This window comes from Nerophis ophidion, linkage group LG12, assembly GCF_033978795.1.
Source record: "Nerophis ophidion isolate RoL-2023_Sa linkage group LG12, RoL_Noph_v1.0, whole genome shotgun sequence".
In the NCBI taxonomy this organism is placed as follows: domain Eukaryota; kingdom Metazoa; phylum Chordata; class Actinopteri; order Syngnathiformes; family Syngnathidae; genus Nerophis; species Nerophis ophidion.
The window spans coordinates 49,410,868-49,435,867 of NC_084622.1; the positions used below are offsets into that span (position 1 = coordinate 49,410,868).

General features: G+C 40.6%; 1 protein-coding gene across 4 annotated transcripts in view; it reads right to left on the reverse strand.

Annotated features, from left to right (window-relative positions):
- The window catches only part of LOC133563515 (dnaJ homolog subfamily C member 24-like), a 47,896-nt gene that overhangs the window by 15,713 nt on the left and 7,183 nt on the right, over positions 1 to 25,000 (reverse strand). The window contains exons 4-6 of one of the 4 annotated variants that reach the window (XR_009809058.1): positions 17,128 to 17,186; positions 4,192 to 4,260; positions 2,745 to 2,813 (exon numbers count right to left, since the gene is read on the reverse strand). Coding sequence is in view for 2 of the 4 variants with exons in the window: in XM_061917676.1 (XP_061773660.1) it covers positions 2,596 to 2,813; positions 4,192 to 4,260 (287 nt within the window). In the remaining 2 variants the exon portion in view is untranslated. Of the gene's footprint in view, positions 1 to 1,895; positions 2,814 to 4,191; positions 4,261 to 17,127; positions 17,187 to 25,000 lie in introns of those variants that run through there. The other 3 variants (XR_009809059.1, XM_061917676.1, XM_061917677.1) reach the window with 3 other exon arrangements.

Genomic DNA, 25,000 nt, shown 5'->3' on the forward strand with positions numbered 1-25,000 from the left:
ATAGGTATAGATAGCCTAATGTTGTAACTTATAAGTAGGAGCGCAGAAATGTAAAGAAAAGAAAATACTGCACATCGCAACATCGACAAAATAAGTCAGGGAATTTTTAGTATACCCCATGAACCCCATGAACCGTCACCTGGAATATCTTCACATGAAACCAAGAATCAGTGAGACCAAACATTAATTTGTGAGGTACTTACATTAATAAAAGTTAAACTGTCAGTTAACAGGCATTTTTCAAAGTACTTGGTGATGATTGGGGTTAGTGCTATGGGGCGGAAGTCATTTGGTCTGGTTGTGGATGAGTTTTTGGGGATCAGGAAGATTGTTGCATATTTCAAGCAGGGTGGGATGACGGCTTGTTCCAGGGACAGGTTGAAAATGTCAGTGAAGACCTCTGATAGCTGTTTGGAACATTCCTTGAGCACCTTCCCAGGTATTCCATTGGATCTACCGCCTTCTTAGTGTTTACTGTAGTGAACACCTGCCCCACATCCTTTACCTAAAGAATCTCGCGTCTGGGTCCCCAGGTGCTAAAGCACTGCCTCTGTAGTTTGTAATTGTCTGTATTCCCTGCCACACCTGCCGGATGCTCTTATCCAGTGACATTCCCAATACACTACTTGATGTAGGACTACTGCATGTATGTTGCCAGGTTTTCATTGTAGAAGGTATCCCACTGCGTATACTCAAAACAGTCCTGCAATCGGGACAGGGTGTCCTCGGGCCAGGTAGTGATGGTCCTCTTTGTGATGGCGTGGCGCAGTGGGAGAGTGGCCGTGCGCAACCCGAGGGTCCCTGGTTCAAATCCCACCTCGTCACGTCCGTTGTGTCCTGAGCAAGACACTTCACCCTTGCTCCTGATGGGTGCTGGTTGGCGCCTTGCATGGCAGCTCCCTCCGTCAGTGTGTGAATGTGTGTGTGAATGGGTAAATGTGGAAGTAATGTCAAAGCGCTTTGAGTACCTTGAAGGTAGAAAATCGCTATACAAGTACAACCCATTTATTATTTATTTAATTTGTGGGATTTATTTCTTGACTGAGAGGGGTGTATGCAGGGGTGAGAAACAGAGAGAGGTGGTCTGACCAGCCAATGGGCCGGAGGGGTACGGTTTTGTAGGCATGCTTGATGTTTGAATACACATTGTCCAGGGTGTTTTTCCCTCTTGTTGGGCATTTTACATGTTGGTACAATTTGCGTAATACAGCCTTTAGATTTGCTTTATTTAAGTCCACTGCAATAACATGGACACCATTGGGGTGGGCATGCTGGAGAACATTGATGGCCTCCCAGAGCAGAGAGACAGCATTAGCGACCGGTGGTACAGTATATATACTGCAGTGTTGACAACAGTTAGCTTTCTCAGCAGAAAAAAGGGTCTGCATCTAATTGACATGAACTCCAGGTCAGGACACACATACAGTACGTCTATGTGTAGGTCTGTACAGTGAATGTGCAAAATAAGCAATTACAGCGCCGGTCACCCAGTGAGCCCAATCCAAAAAAGCAGGTGCGGTATCCAGGGAACAAGGGTAGACCACAGGCCCAACACAGGCAGGCCGACCAGCAACCGGAGCCCCAAAACCAGTTCCACTGTGCCGTCTGGCAGGCCGTAGACAGACGCGGTTGGCAGAGGACAGGGCTTGGCCGAAGCAGGAGACAGCCAGTCACCAAGCCAGGAAGAGACCATAACTCAAACCTGAGGAGAGCACTCAAGTCGGCAGCTACAGCTAAGCACACAAACCTAAGTTTAAAAATGTTGTTTACTGAACAATACGCAGTCCAAAAAACATTTTACAATGCGTATTCTGCTCTTGCTTTTTGCTGGTTAGCTTAGCAGATAGCTAACATGATATAATCCTTGATGAAAAAAGAGTCCCAAGCGTTTGTAGTGTAGTTTAGGCCTTTTTAGTGAAGGATCAATCATATAATTTGTAAAACTGTGAACAAAAACACAAACACATAAACAAACATTTTACATTTAGCATATGTCTATATACAACATACATGTGTACATAGCTATATAAACCATTATAGAAGTCTGCTATGTAGCCTATTTAACATCCAAACCAACAAATACTGAGAGTAATTAGCTTTCAACAATGGCCACAAATATCTTACTAAAGCATACTTAAACTGAAAATACACAATTAATGTGTCACAATATTGTATTAATATAAACTTACAGGTTTAGGCCTTCAAAGTCGAAAAGAAAGCTTAAAGCCTGCAGTGCAGTGCTGTTTGTTTTACATCTGCTCTGAACTGCTCTCTGAACACACCCACACAAACCTACGGCAAGACAGGAAGGTCAGAATAGAACACAAACTGCAAAACTGATTTCCACCACAAGGTGTCTTAGAAAATAACATTGTGGGGCATAACAATGCGTATTCCTTAAAATAAAAAATTACAAACAGCAAGCACTAAGCAAGAATTAAGGCTGGGGAAAAAGTAGTTACTTTTGTTGAGTTCTGGACAAAATAAAATCCAAACTTGCTTTATTTTTATTAAAAAAAAATTATTTTTAAACCAGCTCTTATATCAGAAAAAACACAATTGATAAGGTATTCAAACACACTTCAATTCCAAGCTTCAATTATTAACATATTTGGAAATTGGAGTGCTATTTGATGGAAATGTCATATACACACTGAGGGAGCAAGTGTCACAGCATACAACCCAATGGTGGTCCTCTATTGTGTCCTCTACTTTAGCACCACCTTGCCTCCGAAGCATTTCTGCATCGATCTCCTCTTGTGTAATGCTGAACTGTCCACCACAGCGGCAGCTATAAGAATAAACACCCTCCTCTGAAAAAGCACAAAGTCGCCATACAAAATATTGTTAAGAACTGAAGAATTAACATGATTAAAATACCAAAAATGTTGGTACTTGTTGGTGAATGTTCATGTGGTAATAGATGTTCATTCTTGAATAATAAAATGTATTCAATATTTAACAGTCAGCTGATAATGATAACTATGCTGTCCATTTGTTTCTGAGTCTCATTTGCAAGTGTTTTTGTTAACCTACATGCAGTTGCAATTCCAAGACATTAGATGGCAGTAGTGTTTAGGCTAGGTTTTACAGAGCTTCACAGTTAGCCTGACCCATTGAAAGTGGCAGGCTGTTGCCACAACATCTGTAAATAAAGGCACCAAAGCTGAAGGTAAGTTTCTATTTTTTTAAATTTCCAAAAAAGTATTACAGCAAGTATGTAATCCTTTCGATTTGACCTTTGTGTGTTGCTGTGGCCAGGAAGTAGTCTTTGCCATGAAGTTGAACGTGCCAGTCTTGTCTTATGTTTAGTCCTACAAAGTGTACATACTGTAAGCCTTTAGATTTTGATATTGTATTAATTACACACCAACTGTTTGGTTGTAATGCACATTTCAATTGTAGTTTTCAATACCAAATTAGGTGGTGCTGAAATCACCAAGTAAAATTGCTAATGCTAATCAGTAGGGTATTAGAAAGGAATAGTCAACTAAATTGTTTTGCGGGCCACATTTACAGAGAGTTAAGGAACAAGGGGCCAGACTTTGGAGAACCAGCGTCCTATAGTAGACATTTGATTTTAATCTATTTATTATGTCAGAGTTACAGGAGCGCTCTGTTGTTTTCAAGGACCAATATGCAATAAAATTAATCAAAGTTCATTTTTATGACAGCAAGCACTCTAGTGTTTTTTTTTTTTTTTAATGTGCAGCAAAACACAATTATATATATATTTTTTACCTATCTTGTGGGCCACCAATGCAATAGCCCATATTATGGAAAGAAAGAGGACCTAAAAACATATACAGGTAGTTTGGGGGAAGGAAAAGCCATAGCTTGAAATAACCTTTGGTCATTAACATGTGACCTTCCCGGTGAAATACAAAAGTGGAAAAAGACAATTACCCCTTAAGACAGTCTTTGGTACAAATTGTATACAATATAGGTATTTCACTTTTAATTTTAGCATTTTTAAAGTGTGAAAGATCAACTTGAGGTATGATTGGATGTAGATACTCATTTTGGGATATACCATAGCATATAGTCACACCCCTATAAAACAAAATTTCTAATAAGGTCCCACCCAAGTAGAGGTAGCATATAGTGCAGTGGTACAGTTCAATGTGTAACTAATTGTAGAAGATTCAGCAAAAAGAGACCAAAACCCATGATGGTTTAATGTGTAGTTACCTTGGTTCCAGGTCATGTCATCCATCGAGACTGTAGAGTCAACAAGCCAATCCTGTTTCAGTTCCTGAGCTGCAGAGGGAATACATTTTATGGCATAAGTAGAAGAACATTAATCAAGGCAATACACAACATTTCCTGGGAATGTTATGCTGCGTTTCACTGTATGTGCAAGTGTAAAAGGTAATTTTCACAAAAAAAATGAGTACTTTAAAATAATTTATTTCATTCATGGTCATCTTGTGTCCGTAAGCAAACTTGGGCTTTACATTACTGAAGAAAAAAAGATTACTGGTAAGATTCTTTGTTGAGGTTTATTATTACTGTTACTGCACAAGAACTCTGTGAGTCAATAACCAAACGCATGTACAAAGTTTAAGGTGGCGCAGCATATTGTCATCACATGGCCGCCCTTTAAACCAACGTGGAATGGGCAAATTTCAAACTACGTAGGAGTTTTACCACGGATCTCCAAACTACTAAGGAACAGATCTGTTTCCATTAAAGACAATGAGTCAACTTCCACCAGCTGTTGGACAGACTGCAAAGGGTGCCGTACGCCACATGCATGAAGAGCTATTTTGGCAACACAACGGAACATAAAGGATCAATTCAGCAAAAATAAGCTTGTGTGGAAAAGAAGTCATGCAGACACAAAACAAAATGTCCATTTTGTTTTTAAAATAAAATACAAGGTGTGCAAGGTGTATTGTCATTTACACCTTAAAACATAGACCTGGGCAAGTTGTCTTCTTAGAACAGATAAAAATGCCACTTTGTATAGAATAATAATGTTTAAAAACGTCATACATTTGCAAAAAGCAAACAAATTGTCCACTCCCATGTTTATAGTATTGAAAACTTCAAAATAATTTATGTAGAGTATACTTAAAAGGGAATTGCACTTTTTTGTGAATCGTGTCTATTGTTCGCACTATACTACACCCTATAGTAATTACAACTTGTGTTCACATCCACAGGAACCACATGGGTTAGCCTACTCTATACAGTACTTACAACCTTATTATTGTTCACTTCACAACCACAGATGGTTAATGCATTTTATTATGTAGACATTACTTTGGTTCATTCACACAATATTTTGGCATTTTTGCTTTGATGGCTCTGACATGAGCCTCCCTGGCAAATTTTTGAGCAGCTCTCATTTTCTATTTTGTTTCTGCTTACGTAGATTCTGCCTTGGATTTATAGCCAATTGATGTCTCTTCGACTCCCTCTCCACTTCTACAAACGCCATTCCCATTTGAGTTGGGAAATTGTGTTAGATGTAAATATAAACGGAATACAATGATTTGCAAATCATTTTCAACCCATATTCAGTTGAATATGCTACGAAGACAACATATTTGATGTTCAAACTGATAATTTTTTTTTTTGCAAATAATCATTAAATTTAAAATTTGATGCCAGCAACACGTGACAAATAAGTTTGAAAAGATGGCAAAAAATACTGATAAAGTTGAGGAATGTTCATCAAACACTTATTTGGAACACCCCACAGGTGTGCTGGCTAATTGAGAACAGGTGGGTGCCATGATTGGGTATAAAAACAGCTTCCCAAAAAATGCTCAGTCTTTCACAAGGATGGGGCAAGGTACACCCCTTTGTCCACAACTGCGTGAGCAAATAATCAAACAGTTTAAGAACAACGTTTCTCAAAGTGCAATTGCAAGAAATTTAGGGATTTCAACATCTACGGTCCATAATATCATCAAAAGGTTCACAGAATCTGGAGAAATCCCTCCACGTAAGTGCCATGGCCAGAACCCAACATTGAATGACCTTGACCTTCGATCCCTCACTGTATCAAAAACCGACATCAATCTTTGAAGGATATCACCTCATTGGCTCAGGAAAACTCCAGAAAACCACTGTCACTAAATACAGTTTGTCGCTACATCTGTACGTGCAAGTTAAAGCTCTACTATGCAAAGCGAAAGCCATTTATCAACAACATCTAGAAATACCGCCGGCTTCTCTGGGCCTGAGACCACATAAGATGGACTGATGCAAAGTGGAAAAGTGTTCTGTGGTCTGACGAGTCCACATTTCAAATTGTTTTTGGAAACATTTGACATCGTGTCATCCGGACCAAAGGGGAAGCAAACCACCCAGACTCTTATCGATGCAAAGTTCAAAAGCCAGCATCTGTGATGGTATGGGGGTGCATTAGTGCCCAAGCCATGGGTAACTTACACATCTGTGAAGGCACCATTAATGCTGGAAGGTACATACAGGTTTTGGAACAACATATGCTGCCATCTAAGTGCCAAATATTTCATGGACGCCCCTGCTTATTTCAGCAAGACACATTCAGCACGTGTTACAACAGCGTGGCTTCGTAAAAAAGAGTGCAGGTACTTTCCTGGCCCGCCTGCAGTCCAGACCTATCCCCCATCGAAAATGCATGGCGCATTATGAAGCATAAAATACAACAGCAGAGACCCCGGACTGTTGAACGACTGAAGCTCTACATAAAACAAGAATGGGAAATAATTCCACTTTCAAAGCTTCAACAATTAGTTTCCTCAGTTCCCAAACGTTTATTGAGTGTTGTTAAAAGAAAAGGTGGTTTAACACAGTGGTGGACATGCCCTTTCCCAACTACTTTGGCACATGTTGTAGCAATGAAATGTTAAGTTAAATATCATTTGCAAAAAAAAATAATAACCTTTTTTTTTTTTGCTAATATTTTTTTTTTGCAAATATTTTTTGGAGTTTGAACATCAAATATATTGTCTTTGTAGTGCATTCAATTGAATATGGGTTGAAAAGGATTTGCAAATCATTGTATTCAATTTATATTTACATCTAACACAATTTCCCAACTCATATGGAAACTGGGTTTGTAATTGCTCCAAATGCAAAAATCATAAAGAGTACAAACAATGTTTATCCTATTAGCTAAGTTATTTCATCTGAATAGCCATCTGTGATTTAAAGCAGTGGTTCCCAACCACAGTGGCCCGATTGGTACCGGGCCGCAGAAGTTTTTTTTATTTAAAAAAAAAAAAAAAAGTATATATATATTTTTATTTTTTTATTAAATCAACATAAAAAAACACAATATACACTTACAATTAGTGCACCAAACACAAAAACCTCCCTTTTTCATGACAAAAAACGTCCCTTTTTCATGACAAAGAAGAAAAAAAAATGATTAAGCGTTGACTGGTCCGCGGATACAAAAAGGTTGGGGACCATTGATTTAAAGCATGAAATAACAAATATATTACAGTGATGATGTTTACGTTTCAAAATGATTCAACTATTCAATGTCAAAATAGAAACAGTAGAAATAATGGACAAAATGTCAGCTACTGTCTTGTTCTAGGACAGGTGTGTCCAAAGTGCGGCCCGAGGGCTGTTTGTGGCCCCCAGCTAATTTGTTAATGGCCCTCAGCCCATTCTAAAAAATACTATAATAAAAATGTAAAACATAAAAGAGTGTAATAAAAGAGTAAACAGTGACATGTAACAAGAAAAAGTTGCAATGTTGACACTAATAACACATAGCTGCCATGCGGACTGTTATTGACCTGCTGAAGGCTCCAATTACTTCACTGGAACAATTTCACTTTCAAATATTTTGGGGGGATAATATTGCACATTTTGTGCAAAACAAAGTTTTCTTTCACAAAAAGGGCATCAAACAAACAAAAAATTATGAAAAAAATTCTAAAATCTTATAATCAAGAGATCTACAGACTTTAGCGTTAAAAGTAAAAAAATAAATACATTCACATTTGGCTTATTTTCAAACTTTTTTTTTTTTTTTTATTGTTATGAATTATTGACCTTTTTAGGGTTCCAATTACTTCACGTCAAATATTCCACTTTGAAATGTTTTGGGGGAAAATGTTGAATAGTTGGTGTGTTTGCCATACAAATAAGGGTTTTGACATAAAGGCCATGAACATAAAAAACTACATTTAAAAAAATGTTATAACGACAGACGGACCTGAAGTTGATCTCGAGATTCAAGCGTTAAATGAAAAAAATAATAATTTATGACTAACATTTTTATGACTGAGACTCTTCCGGAGACCTGGGACCAAACTTGAGGAAAGCCATGAAGGTAAAAAAAACAACAACTATTGTATTGCTTTTAAAAAAGAAAATTATCAAAATGGCCCTTTGATTTTTCAGCCTGCGGCCCTCAGTGGAAAAAGTTTAAAACATCCATGAAAATTAAATGTAGCATTTAGACAGGCTGTACTGTAGCAAAAGTCGTCACGTCTGCCACAATAGTGTGTGTTTTTAAATGTGTATTCCACGTCGTCCATGTCGAAAGCAGTTTTGATTTGGGCTTACATGGTAAACAACCAAAATTAATGTATAGAGCATTGTTTTATCCAGACGCATACATTTGTTCAAATGTGGCAAAGTAGACGCAGTGTGGGTTTCCTGGACGTCATAGACATTGCTAGAAGAAAAATCCAAGGAAGAGAATCCCTCTGCCATCTTCCACCAGTTTTTTTAATATGTAAATCGCCCGCTTGAATATTCTCTCTCCTCTCCTCTCCTCTCCTCTGCCTCTCTCGTAGTCATTTGGGATGTGTGCATCTGTTGTGATCTCCCTTCCTGGTTCGATGACCCGCCCTATCTTGCCTCTGATTGGCTTCTCCGTAATGTTTTGCCCTCATTTTAACCAATCGTGACTCATCATAGTAATCCAACCAACCAATCGTGGATTTTCTTGTACGTAAACCAACCAATCAACATTGATTTTTCCCATATGTTTTCCCTCTGTCCTTGGAGTTGCTTCGCTACGTAGCTTTGAATTTTAAATTCATAATTTTTAATGGAAAACCGTAGTTTTACCACTGCAGTTTTAATCCGGAATGGATTATCAAAAACCGAACTCATTACGCGAAAACCATAGTTGTTGGAAGGTATGGCAAAGAGACTGATCAAGATTTTAACACACATTGTAGGTCGGAAAAAACAAACAAAAACTTAAATATTTGTTTACATTTTTACAGAGATAAAAAAAGACAGATTTCCGACTAAGACAGAAAAATCCCATGCCTGATAATTAGTCATTTGTAAGTGCCTGAGGTCTCACATGGCATAAGGTTAATATCTGTATTCCATCCATCCATCCATCCATTTTCTACCGCTTATTCCCTTTTGGGGTCGAGGGGGCACTGGCGCCTATCTCAGGTACAATCAGGCGGAAAGCGGAGTACACCCTGGACAAGTCGCCACCTCCACTGTAGTTATCTTTGTAATGAACTGTTTTGCTAAAATGTGGACATGTTTTTGAATTATACATTTTTGTATATTTGCATGTGAAAATCACAGCCTTGCATTGAATGTAATAATTAAAAAAAAAAAAAACAAAGCGAGATCAACCTTTTTAAACTGAAATACAAAAGGTAAATGCGGAGGCATAAGAGGAAATTCTACCCTGGACTCCATGGGTTTAAATTTACAGTGCATCCAGAAAGTGTTTGCACCGCTTAACTTTTTCCACATTTTGTTATGTTACAGCATTATTCCAAAATTAAATACATTCATTTTTATCCTCAAAAATCTACACACAATATCCCACCATGAATATGTGAAAAAGTGTTTTAAGAGCATTTTGCAAATTTGATTTTAAAAAAAAAAACTAAAAAAAAATTCACATGTACATAAACAAGTATTACGGGTGCACTTTAAATATACAAACCAAATACAGTATGATGAAAAGGTAGGCAATTGTGATGGAGTAGATTCATAAAATCCTAGTAATACATATATTTAAAAATGTGAAATATTCAACATCACCTAAGTGATGTTGAATATTTTCAAACTAGCTTTTCAAACTATCTGATCGACCACACTTTTAAACTCGTTAAGAGTAGAAGTACAAAAATATGGATGCACTTATTTGGTATCTAGTTGGTACATGAATTAAGCGTTAAGACATGAAAGATCCATCCATCTTCTTCCGCTTATCCGAGGTCGGGTCGCGGGGGCAGCAGCCTAAGCAGGGAAGCCCAGACTTCCCTCTCCCCAGCCACTTCGTCTAGCTCTTCCCGGGGGATCCCGAGGTGTTCCCAGGCCAGCCGGGAGACATAGTCTTCCCAACATGTCCTGGGTCTTCCCGGTGGCCTCCTACCGGTTAGACGTGCCCTAAACACATCCCTCGGGAGGCGTTTGGGTGGCATCCTGACCATATACCCGAACCACCTCATCTGGCTCCTCTCAATGTGGGGAAGCAGCAGCTTTACTTTGAGTTCCTCTCGGATGACAGAGCTTCTCACCCTATCTCTAAGGGAGAGCCCTGCCACACGGCGGAGGAAACTCATTTCGGCCGCTTGTACCCGTGATCTTATCCATTCGGTCATGACCCAAAGCTCATGACCATAGGTGAGAATGGGAACGTAGATCGACCGGTAAATTGAGAGCTTTGCCTTCCGGCTCAGCTCCTCCTTCACCACAACGGATCGGTACAATGTCCGCACTACTGAAGACGCCACACCGATCTGCCTGTCGATCTCACGATCCACTCTTCCCCCACTCGTGAACAAGACTCCTAGGTACTTAAACTCCTCCACATGGGGCTGGATCTCCTCTCCAACCCGGAGATGGCACTCCACCCTTTTCCGGGAGAGAACCATGGACTCGGACTAGGAGGTGCCAATTGTCATTCCGGTCGCTTCACACTCTGCTGCGAACTGATCCAGTGAGAGCTGAAGATCTCGGCCAGATGAAGCCATGAGGACCACATCATCTGCAAAAAGCAGAGACCTAATCCCACGGCCACCAAACCGGAACCCCTCAATGCCTTGACCGCGCAGAGAAATTATGTCCATATAAGTTATGAACAGAATCAGTGACGAAGGGCAGCTTTGGCGGAGTCCAACCCTCATTGGAAATGTGTCCGACTTACTGCCAGCAATGCGGACCAAGCTCTGACACTGACCGTACAGGGAGTGGACCGCCACATTAAGACAGTCGATACCCCATACTCTCTGAGCACTCCCCACAGGAGTTCCCGAGGGACACGGTCGAATGCCTTCTCCAAGTCCACAAAGCACATGTAGACTGGTTGGGCAAACTCCCATGCACCCTCAAGAACCCTGCAGAGAGTATAGAGCTGGTCAACAGTTCCACGACCAGGACGAAAACCACACTGTTCCTCCTGAATCCGAGGTTCGACTATCCGGCGTAGCCTCCTCTCCAGTACACCTAAATAAACCTTACCGGGGAGGCTGAGGAGTGTGATCCCACGATAGTTGGAACATACCCTCCGGTCCCCCTTCTTAAAGAGAGGGACCACCACCCCGGTCTGCCAATCCAGAGGTACCGCCCCCAATGTCCACGCGATGCTGCAGAGTCTTGTCAACCAAGACAGCTCCACAGCATCCAGAGCCTTAAGGAACTCCGGGTGGATCTCATCCACCCCCGGGGCCTTGCCACCGAGGAGCTTTTTAACTACCTCAGCAACCTCAGCCCCAGAATTAGGAAAGCCCACTACAGATTCCCCAGGCGCTGCTTCTTCATAGGAAGACGTGTTGGTGGGATTGAGGAGGTCTTCGAAGTATTCCTTCCACCTATCCACAACACCCGCAGTTGAGGTCAGCAGATCACCATCCGCACCATACACGGTGTTGACAGTGTACGGGTCCCCCTTCCTGAGGCTGCGGATGGTGGTCCAGAATCGCTTGGAAGCCGTCCGGAAGTCGTTTTTCCTCCGCGAGCGCTGAAGCTGCACACCGCTTGGCCCGTCGGTACCTGCCCACTGCCTCCGGAGTCCTATGAGCCAAAAGAACTCGATAGGACTCCTTCTTCAGCTTGACGGCATCCCTCACCACTGGTGTCCACCAAGGGGTTCTAGGATTACCGCCCCAACAGGCACCAACTACCTTCCAGCCACAGCTCCAATCGGCCTTCTCGACAATAGAAATGCGGAACATGGTCCACTCGGACTCAATGTCCAGCACCTCCCTCTTGACATGTAGAAAGTTCTTCCGGAGGTGGGAATTGAAACTCTCTCTGACAGAATTTTGCCAGACGTTCCCAGCAGACCCTCACAATGCGTTTGGGCCTGCCAGGTCTGTCCGGCATCCTCCCCCACCATCGCAGCCAACTCACCACCAGGTGGTGATCGGTAAAAAGCTCCGCCCCTTTCTTCACCCGAGTGTCCAAAACATGAGGCCGCAAATCCAATGACACAACTACAAAGTCGATCATGGAACTGCGGCCTAGAGTGTCCTGGTGCCAAGTGCACATATGGACACCCTTATGTTTGAACATAGTGCTTGTTATGGACAAACTGTGACGAGCACTAAAGTCCAATAACAAAACACCACTCGGGTTTAGATCCGGGCGGCCATTCTTCCCAATCACGCCTCTCCAGGTTTCCCTGTCGTTGCCAACATGAGCGTTGAAGTCTCCCAGCAGAACAAGGGAATCACCCGGGGGAGCACTTTCCAGTACTCCCTCGAGTGTACCCAAAAAGGGAGGGTACTCTGAACTGCTGTTTGGTGCGTAAGCACAAACAGCGGTCAGGATCCGTTTCCCCACCCCAAAGTGTAGGGTTTGAGCCGGGGGGGAACAAGAATTTCCACCCCAGCCCGTCGCCTCTCACTGCCGGCAACGCCAGAGTGAAAGAGAGTCCAGCCCCACTCAAGAGAAGTGGTTCCAGAGCCCTTGCTTTTAGTTGAAGTGAGTCCGACTACATTCAGCCGGAATTTCTCTAATACGCGCACTAGCTCAGGCTCCTTCCCCCCCAGCGAGGTGACGTTCCACATCCAAAGAGCTAGCTTCTGTAGCCGAGGATCGGACCGGCAAGTGCCCTGCCTTCGGCTGCCACCCAGCTCACAATGCATCCGACCTCTATGGCCCCTGCTATGGGTGGTGAGCCCATTGGAGGGGTGACCCACGTTACCTCTTCGGGCTGTACTCGGCCGGGCCCCATGGGAACAGGCCCGGCCACAAGGCGCTCGCCATCGTGCCCCACCTCTGGGCCTGGCTCCAGAGGGGGGCCCCGGTGACCTGCGTCCGGGCGAGGGAAATCTGAGTCCTTTGTTTGTGTTCATCATGGAGGTCTTCGAGCTGCTCTTTGTCTGGTCCCTCACCTAGGAACAGTTTGCCTTGGGAGATCCTACCAGGGAGTTTAAAGCCCCCGGACAACATAGCTCCTAGGATCATTGGGACATGCAAACTCCTCTACTACGGTAAGGTGGCAGCTCAGAGAGAAGACTTGAAAGATAATGTAGTTAAACATGCATAGGTAAGTACATATTTGATAGACTTTAACAAGTGCTTTGTGAATGTTGTCGTAAGTGTTACTTTTTGGGTTGTTTAGCAATTTGTTTCAAACATAATATATCCTGATGCAAGCCAAATATGTTGCTGTCATTTATAATTCACTGTCTGCTGTTGCTTTAATGGTGTGAAATTCATGTTTTGTCTCAATCTTTACATAGATTTAGCTACTACCCTATTAGGAACAATATTTGGTGATATTCAGAAACAGTGTTTAAATAACATTCAGTATGAATAGGCTTTTACAGTTTATTTCAAATCATACAGACATTGACAAAGTGGTCACTACAACCCAATGCGTTGTTAAATTGGCTCCTCTTGACAAGAGCAACAGGTTGAACACCAATCTTTCTTTGTGTTTTTTTGTTTAACATTTGTACTGCTTTTATGATGGACTATCTTAAGAACTCTGAAATAGTGTTTAATAAACTAAATTTTGGAACTATTTCATGGTATTTTCAGTCAGCTTTAAATTGACTTCTTGCCAGGAAAACGCTTATTTGCCCTACATGTGCTTCAGTCCAAAGTGTCAGCAACCCAACAATGAGACATAGGTGTCCCACTTTTCTTTTTCTTTTTTTTTTAACATGCTGTGCAGTTCAACACCACTTCCAAATTAAATTGAAAATAATAAGAAAATATATCATACTAGTAAGGTTAATCAATAGTAAAGTACTACTGAATTAATATTTTTTTTTACAAGGCATATTTTATGAGAAACGGTACCTGAAAAAACTGAAAAAAGAGGAAAAAAGACAATCACGACAATCTGACATATTTCCATATCCATAGACACGTGAGCAAATCTGCAGATAAACCCCTGCTGGTCAATGAATTACATTTTTTTAAATTAATAAAAGGTGAACAAATGTTCGCACTTGGCTTTAACAGTTCGGTTGTGAAGAAAAAGTCATTAATTATCATGTTCACTTTGACAGTGATAATGACTTTGAACCATTAATAATTAGTGTTAAACTTTGCTCAGGTTTTAATTAGTGTTAATACCGTGTGAAGGATAGTTGCTGCTTTACTAATTAATCAAAAGCTGAACAAGGACGATAACAAAGAGGGTAGCATAAAGAGTAAAAATAACACAAAGATTGTAATTCATAAAACATAATATCAAACAATGAATTAAACTCCTTGCCAATGTGGAATAAGTGCTTTAGAAAAAAAAAAAACATTTTGGCAGAAGAAAATTATTTTTAAGAAAAGCTGACTGAAATTTAGTTTATTGGGATACTTGTCACGACCAGTTGCCACCTTCACCATGAGTTCTGTCTTGTCTATGTATTTTTGGTAACATTTTCAGCCTTTTACGCTACGTTTTAAAAGATTTCGAAGACACAAAGAGCCTGACCAATAAAAGTTTGCGTGTATTATTCATTGTACAGATATACAAACATATACAGAAATTTGGGGGGCCATAAACCATTACTATTTTCTGAGATTTTAAACACTGCCCCTTATAAAACGGAGTGGCTAATTTAAGATTTTTTTCCCCCCTAATGCCCATAATGCTTTGTGCTCATAACCTTCGCATCAAACCCATGCAGAGGACCGAAATGGTGTTGCTCAAAAAGGTTCATTATGACTTCTTATTCATATACTTTTCATATGTTCTTGTAATCTGACAATAATTTTGGATTCCATCTAATATATCGAAAATATTGTCTGATTACAAGAAAATTAGAAAAGTACTGAAATGGTGTTTTATTGTTTGTGCTATTGCGCCATCTTTGTACGAGTCTGCTCACTGCGGGTTGAAAATGTACTTCCTGTTGTGATGCCGTAAACCAGAAATAAGCGTCCATAGTGTTTTTGTTCGAAAGGATTCTTCCTTTATCACTCCAAGCAATGTTTGTAACTTTTACAATTTAACTGAAACAATTCTTACTTATTAAACCGCACCATGTGTGATGTCTACAAGGAGTGTTTTAATGCATATTTGTCCATGCTATCGTAATGTAATGAAGCTAGCGTGTGTGCGTACGTATATATATTTATATATATATATATATGTATATATATATATATACACAAACACACACATATATACATATTTATATATACGTACACACAAACATATATATATATATATACACATTGTACGAATTTTAAATAATTTATTTGTAAGTTATGGTGGAAAATAAGTATTTGGTCACTTCAAACAAGGAAGATCTCTGGCTCTCACAGACCTGTAACTTCTTCTTTAAGAAGCTATTCTGTCCTCCACTCGTTACCTGTATTAATGGAACCTGTTTGAACTCGTTATCTGTATAAAAAACACCTGTCCACAGCCTCAAACAGTCAGACTCCAAACTTCACAATGGCCAAGACCAATGAGCTGTCGAAGGACACCAGGAAAAGAATTGTAGACCTGCACCAGACTGGGAATGGCGAATCTACAATAAGCAAGCAGCTTAGTGTGAAAAAATCAACTGTGGAAGCAATTATCAGAAAATTGAAGACGTACAAGACCACTGATAATCTCCCTTGATCTGGGGTTCCACGCAAGATCTCATCCCGTGGGGTCAAAATGATCATGAGAACGGTGAGCAAAAATCCAAGAACCACACGGGGGGACCTGTTGAATGACCTGCAGAGAGCTGGGACCAAACTAACAAAGGTTACCATAAGTAACACACTATGCCGACAGGGAATCAAATCCTGCAGTGCCAGACGTGTCCCCCTGCTTAAGCCAGTGCATGTCCAGTCCCGTCTGAAGTTTGCCAGAGAGCACATGGATTATACAGCAGAGGATTGGGAGAATGTCATGTGGTCAGATGAAACCAAAATAGAACTTTTGGGTATAAACTCAACTCGTTGTGTTTGGAGGAAGAAGAATACTGAGTTGCATCCCAAGAACACCATACCTACTGTGAAGCATGGGGGTGGAAACATCATGCTTTGGGGCTGTTCTTTCTGCTAAGGGGACAGGACGGTTGATCCGTGTTAAGGAAAGAATGAATGGGGCCATGTATCGTGAGATTTTGAGCCAAAACCTCCTTCCATCAGTGAGAGCTCTGAATGGTTGACCAAATACTTATTTTCCACCATAATTTACAAATAAATTCTTTAAAATTCCTCCAATGTGAATTCCTGGATTTTTTTTTTCACATTCTGTCCCTAACAGTTGAAGTGTACTTATTATGAAAATTACAGACCTCTGTCATCATTTTAAAGGCCTACTGAAATGAGATTTTCTTATTTAAACAGGGATAGCAGGTCCATTCTATGTGTCATACTTGATCATTTCGCGATATTGCCATATTTTTGCTGAAAGGATTTAGCAGAGAACATCCACGATAAAGTTTGCAACTGGAGAAAAGCACTGCCTCTACCGGAAGTCGCAGACGATGACGTCACATGTTGAGGGCTCCTCATATATTCACATTGATTTTAATGGGAGCCTCCAACAAAAACAGCTATTCAGGCCGAGAAAACGACAATTTCCCCAATAATTTGAGCGAGGATGAAAGATTTGTGTTTGAGGATATTGATAGCAATGGACTAGAAAAAAAAAAAAAAGCGATTGCAATCGCGTTGCATTGAGACGGCTTCATATGTTTTTAGACACATTTACTAGGATAATTCTGGGAAATCCCTTATCCTTCTATTGTGTTGCTACTGTTTTAGTGAGTTTAACTGTACCTGATAGTCGGAAGTGTACATCCACGGCAGGGTGTTGACACGGGGGAAGTCGGCGGTAGCTGTATGGACGGCAGAAGCTCAGCTGATATCCAGTAAGAGGCGACTTTTTAACCACAATTTTCTCACTGAAACCTGCTAGTTGACATGTAGTCGGGATCCATGTCCGCTGTGATCTATACTAAAGTTTCACCTCCGTGAAGTTTAAACAAGGAACCACCGTCTGTTTGTGTGGCTAAAGGCTAAAGCTTCCCAACTCCGTCTTTCTACTTTGACTTCTCCAATATTAATTGAACAAATTGCAAAAGATTCAGCAACACAGATGTCCAAAATACTGTGTAATTAAGCCGTTAAAGCAGACGACTTTGAGCTGTGTGTGCACGCAGCGCTAATATTCATAACAGCCCGTGACGTCACGCATACACATCATCATTACGCGATGTTTTCAAAAAAAAGTCCCGGGAAATTTAAAATTGCAATTTAGTAAAATAAAAAGGCCGTATTGGCATGTGTTGCAATGTTAATATTTCATCATTGATATATAAACTATCAGACTGCGTGGTGGGTAGTAGTGGCTTTCAGTAGGCCTTTAAGTGGGGAACTTGCACAATCGGTGGCTGACTAAATACTTTTTTGTCCCACTGTATATATGTGTGTGTGTGTATATATATATACATATATATATATATATATATATATATATATATATATTTATATACACACACACAAACCCCGTTTCCATATGAGTTGGGAAATTGTGTTAGATGTAAATATAAACGGAATACAACGATTTGCATATCCTTTTTAACCCATATTCAATTGAATGCACTACAAAGACAATATATTTGATGTTCAAACACGTAAACTTATTTTTTTTTGCAAATAATAATTAACTTAGAATTTCATGGCTGCAACACGTGCCAAAGTAGTTGGGAAAGGGCAAGTTCACCATTGTGTTACATCACCTTTTCTTTTAACAACACTCAATAAACGTTTGGGAACTGAGGAAACTAATTGTTGAAGCTTTGAAAGTGGAATTCTTTCCCATTCTTGTTTTATGTAGAGCTTCAGTCGTTTAACCGTCCGGGGTCTACACTGTCGTATTTGACGCTTCATAATGTTCGATAGTAGACAGGTCTGGACTGCAGGCAGGCTAGAAAAGTACCCGCACTCTTTTGTTACTAAGCCACGCTGTTGTAACACGTGCTGAATGTGGCTTGGCATTGTCTTGCTGAAATAAGCAGGGGCGTCCAAGAAAAAGACGACGCTTAGATGGCAGCATATGTTGTTCCAAAACCTGTACGTGCCTTTCAGCATTAATGGTGCCTTCACAGATGTGTAAGTTACCCATGCCTTGGGCACTAATGCACCCCCATAACATCACAGATGCTGGCTTTTGAACTTTGCGCCGATAACAGTCTGGATGGTTCGCTTTCCCTTTGGTCCGGATGACACGATGTCAAATATTTCCAAATACAATTTGAAATGTGGACTCGTCAGACCACAGAACACTTTTCCACTTTGCATCAGTCCATCTTAGATGATCTCAGGCCCAGAGAACCCGGCTGCATTTCTGTATGTTGTTGATAAATGGCTTTCGCTTTGCATAGTAGAGCTTTAACTTGCACTTACAGATGTAGCGACAAACTGTATTGAGTGACAGTGGTTTTCTGAAGTGTTCCTGAGACCATGTGGTGATATCCTTTAGAGATTGATGTAGATTTTTGATACAGTGCCGTCTGAAGGATCGAAGGTCACGGTCATTCAGTGTTGGTTTCCGGCCATGCCGCTTACGTGGAGTGATTTCTCCAGATTCTCTGAACCTTTTGATGATATTATGGACCGGAAATGTTGAAATCCCTAAATTTCTTGCAATTGCACTTTGAGAAATGTTGTTCTTAAACTGTTTGACTATTTGACTCAACCTCCCCCCATCCTTTCTTGTGAAAGACTGAACATTTTTTTGGAAGCTGTTTTTATACCCAATCATGGCACCCACCTTTTCCCAATTAGCCTGCACACCTGTGGGGTGTTCCAAATAAGTGTTTGATGAGCATTTCTCAACTTTATCAGTATTTATTGCCACCTTTCCCAACTTCTTTGTCACGTGTTGCTGGCATCAAATTCAAAAGTTAATGATTATTTGCAAAAAAAAAAATGTTCATCAGTTTGAACATCAAATATGTTGTCTTTGTGTATATATATATATATATATATATATATATATATATATATATATATATATATTAGGGGTGTAACGGTACGTGTATTTGTATTGAACCGTTTCGGTATGGGGGTTTCGGTTAGGTTTGGAGGTGTACCGAACGAGTACACATGATAGCAGCGACCGGGCTAGGACAACATATAAAAGCTGGAGCTGGAAGACCCTTCTGTCTGGTTAGGATCTCCCGTTTGAGAACACTTTGGATGCACAATACAACAATGGAGAACAAAGGTTTGCCGAGATTGTTCAGCAGCTGCTCCTGACAACACGTCAAATATGTGTTGCATCTTTCCTGCTTCCGGCTCCCAAACCGTAGTCGGAGAGACACTCCTCCAGGCCTGATGTATTCACGGTGGAAACACCCTTCACTCCACCCGGCAGTGGGTCTCCACAGCTCCGGGGTAAATGAAGAGTCCAGCGATTAGTTGCAAATCGTGGCTTTATTGAGGTCTTGCACACAGCCAATCCAACAGAACACTAGCCACTCCCGTACTCACCTACTGCTCCCTAACCTCGCTCGCCCACACACTCAGTGACGTCACATGCTCTAACATATCAAAGGGCCACACACACACATACGCTACTCATAACACATGCTAAGCCATTTGAAGCGTCATCACCGCATTCAAGCAGCCTCTCCTCGGCGAGTCAGGCAGGGCTAAAGCAACAACAAATGTTTATATAGCAGCAGATTTAAGTCCATATTGCATTAAAAATTAGAGGGGGGGGGGGGGGGGGGGGGGGGGGGGTTGTTGATGAACTTGGACACAGACTTAAACAAGTTGAAAAACTTATTGGGGTGTTTGCATTTTGTGGTCAATTATACGGAATATGTACTGTACTGTGCAATCTACTAATAAAAGTCTTAATCAATATATCAAAAAAATCACTTTATATGTAGAAAGGTTTTGTTAAGAAACCATTCTGAGCCTTATCTTATTTAGTTTTTATTTTGTATATGTCAACCACATTAGCCCTGGCAATGGACCCTGTTTGTATATGTATGGTATGCCATTGTTTACAAATTTGGTAGATAACCAAAAAATTTATATTTTGGTGTTTTCGTACTGTACCGAAAATTAACCGAACCGTGACCTCTATACCGAGGTAAGTACCGATCATCAGGAGATTTTAAAATCTCCTGATGATTGAGGGAACCCCTCATGAAACAGTTCTGTAGAGATGAAGTAGTCTTGTGATTTTTTCCCACACCTACATATATATATCTATATATATATATACACACACACACACATATATATATCTATATCTATATCTATATCTATATATATATATATATATATATATATATATATATATATATATATATATATATATATATATACATACACATTTTTTTTTTTTTTTCCCAAGATGGCGCTGCTGTAGTGGCTGCTGTTGGCAGGAGCTCTGTGCTCTTGTGTCATCCTTTTGTGTTTCCCTCTTGTTTTCATGTGTTATTATATTTTCTAGCCTTTTGGTCCGGGACGCTTTGGGACTGTGTGACAAGGGGTGGCACTTTCGTGACCTCTGTAGTGCTTTTTTTGTGGACTTCTGGATCTGCCTCCCGGGAGCCTTTTGGCCATGGAGACCAGCTGCAGGGTCTTTGCCACACCGGAGTCGGTTTGGAGGGACCGGAGGAGATGCGGATGAGGGGACAGGGCTGCGGAGATAACAATGAGCGCTGGGACGGAGAGTCTTCGCGGTGTCTTGGCTGGGTGAGCAGGTGTCGGACACCTCAGTCACCTTGGACGTATCCTCGCTCATCCATGCGGACTGGACACTGGCCGAGACTGGAGTCGGCTGTCTTGGTTGCTTTGTTGGCTGCTCCTGTCTCTGGCCATGCTCCCTCCACCCCAGCGGACGATGGCGTGGAACACTGCAGAGGCCACCACAGTGCCCCCCCCCCCCCACCCCCCCTTGTTTACCTGTATCTCATCTTTTTTGTAAGGGGCGCTGGAAGCTGGCAGACCCGTCAGCGATCCTGTTCTGTCTCCCTGTAATGTTTATCTAATCTTGAATGGGATTGTGCTGAAAATTTCAATTTTCCTGAAGGAACTCTCCTGACGGAATAAATAAAGTACTATCTAATCTAATGTAATCTAATCTACACATATATAGATATATATACACACATATAGATATCTATATATACACATATATAGATATATATATACACACATATATATATATATATATATATATATATATATATATATATATATATATATATTAGGGGTGGGCAAATTAATGCGTTAATTACGAGTTAACTCATCAATCCATTAACGCCGACAATTATTTTATCGCACATTTGCGTATGTTGTTTACATGCTTTTATTTTGTTAACGCCTTTTCTTAGCAAGATTGCAACGCCTCGGCGTCGAGGGGCTCTTGGTAAAGATGGAACATTTGGCAAAAATACCGGACAAATCTGCAAATTTCATGGCTGGCTTACAGCGTGGTCCCTCCGGGATCACTTACGACCGCCAGACAATTTTGGATGTGGATAAATCGGGCCGTTTTGGACTGAATGACGTGTGCTTGCTTGACCGGCTAGCTAGCATGGCAATACTTTGCCGGCGACATCCAGCGGGCTGTGAAGCAGCAGAGTATGTTTGTTGTCTGTCTATTTATGAATAATGCAGACGAGGAGTGTTGGCTGAGTTCTTAACGTTTACTTTCAGAGCGTGCATATCACAACAGACAAGATGCCGTCATGGCGACACAACCTATACCGGGCTACCACGCATGCTCGTCACTCCTGTTGCATGCTGGGTAGGGTAGTTCTTTTATTCCCTGGCTCATAACATCACAATATAGTACCATGTATATGCGTTCAGTTTATCAAAGCACCAAGCATCGGAAAATTTCCATCATATCAATTCCTAGATATGGTCATAATTATTTTAAGTGCACTACACAGAATAAACACAACATTATTAATCTTGCTACTACGGATAATATGATCAAAAATTCCCTAAAACAGCCCACTACCTATAATATAGGTTTTTCAAACATAAGATCCCTGATAAAAAAAATGTTTCTGCTGTTACCTCAGAAACTGTCTGTTCAGATGTTATGATTGTGGCTCAGAGATTTGTATGTAAATTAAATTTATTTTCCATAACAAACAGGATAACTTAAATACCCTGGCAGTGGTAGTAATAAGCTTAAATGTTTGTATTAACATTTTTTGAGTTGATTTTCATAAAATATGCTATTTAACTGCTACTGTTTAACAAGGACTGATTTAAATTGTGTTTGCACAACAAATGTTTTGGCGCTTTTGTTCATGTGGGAGAATATTGCAATAAAGGTGCACCACACACTACTTTTGAATTCATTATTGGGCTTTGCGTATACAATGCAGTCAATCTTGATTAATCGGAGCAATAGTGTGATTAACTTCGATTAAAATTTTTAATCGTTGCCCGGCCCTAATATATATATATATATATATATATATATATATATATATATATATATATATATACACACACACACACACACACACATATATATATATATATATGGATACATACATATATATATATACACACACATATATATATACACACCGTATTTTCCGCGCTATAAACCGCACCTAAAAACCAAAAATTTTCTCAAAAGGTGACAGTGCGGCTTATAACCCGGTGCGCCTTATATATGTATTAATATAAATTTTTATTTTCATAGAGTTTAGGTTTCGCAACTACGGTAAACAGCCGCCATCTTTTTTCCCAATAGAAGAGGAAGCGCTTCTTCTTCTACGGTAAGCAACCGCCAAGGTAAGCGCCCGCCCACCTGGAAAGAGGAAGCGCTTCTTCTTCTACGGTACGCAACCGCCAAGGTAAGCACCCGCCCCCGTAGAAGAAGACGCAATGGGATTGTGCTGAAAATTAAAATTTTCCTGAAGGAACTCTCCTGACGGAATAAATAAAGTACTATCTAATCTAATCTAGTTACATGCATCTTTAGTACTTAGTAGAACACCCTTTGGCAGTAATTACATCCTTCAAACGTGTTACATAACCGGACCCAAGCTTCTTGCAACGACCTACAGGTATTTTAGCCCATTCTTCTTGGGCAAAGGCCTCCAGTTCATTCATATTCTTGGGCTTGCACGCTGCAACTCCCTTCTTCAAGTCCCACCACAGGTTTTCTATAGGATTTAGGTCTGGCGACTGTGAAGGCCACTCCAGAGTCTTCCAGCCCTTCTTCTGCAACCACTCTGATGTTGATTTGGAGGTATGCTTGGGATCGTTGTCCTGTTGGAAGGTCCAACGTCTCCAAGCCTCAGCTTCGTCACTGACTTCATGACATTTGCAGCTAATATATCCTGGTAGAAAATATAATTCATAATGCCTTGAAAGCGCTGGAGATTCCCGGTACCTGAGGCAGAGAAACAGCCCCAGAGCATGATTGACCCCCCACCATGCTTAACAGTAGGCAAGGTGTTCTTCTCTTTGTAAGCTTCATTTTTTCTCCTCCAGACATAACGTTGATTCATAGGCCCAAAGAGCTCCAGTTTTGTCTCATCACTCCATAGAACAGTTTCCCAAAACCTTTGGGGTTTGTCCAGATAATTTTTGGCATACTGGAGTCTATTTTCCTTGTGCCTGGTAGTCAGAAGTGGGGTGCGCCTGGGAGTTCTGGCATGGAGGCCTTCATCTCGTAGTGCGCACCTTATTGTCTGGGACAAAAACTGGGTTCCCCCCTCTGCAATGTCCTGTTGTAGTTCCTCAGCTGTTACCCGGGGGGTTTTCACCACTGTACGCTTCAAATACCGGACAGCAGTTGCACACAGAATCCTCTTTCTACCCCGCCCAGGTAGTGTTTCCATTGTGCCTTTAGCTTTAAACTTATAAATGATGCTCCCAACTGTGTCTCTTGCTATGTGTAATGTCTTTGCTATTTTCTTATATCCATATCCTTTCTTATGAAGATAAATTACCTCCTCTCTTGACTTCGTTGACCACTCCCTGGACTTCACCATGTTGCAAATACACCATTGACCATCTACAAGAAGCTGAGCGTCACAGTCTTTCAATCAGTTTAATTGTTGCTCGTTATGGTTCTAATCACATCTACAGGTGTTTTCAACACTTGATTGAAAAGACCTTATTCAAATTCTGTTCTTAAGAGTTATGATCTTCAAGGGGTTGAATAATTTTGTCAATAAGATATTAAGAGAAATGACACGGTTTGGTATTTTACAAAATATATATATGTATATATATATATACACATATACAGATGCTGTTCATATTATTAGAATATCAGGAAAAAGTTGATTTATTTCAGTAATTATATACAGAACGTGAAACTTACATATTATATGAATTCATTACACACATAGTGATATATTTGAAATGTTTATTTCTTGAAATTTGGATGATTAGTACTGAATATTACTGAAAATCCCAAATTCAGTATCTCAGAAAATTAGAATATTAGTTACGACTAGTACCAAAAAATATTTTTTAGAAATGTGGGCCAACTGAAAAGTATGACCATGGAAAGTTTCAGCACGTACGGCAATCAATACTTAGTTGCAGCTCCTTTTGCCTGATTTGCTTCATTAATACGGCGTGGTATAAAGTCGACCAGTCTGTTGCACTCCTCAGGTGTTATGAGAGCCCAGGTTGCTTT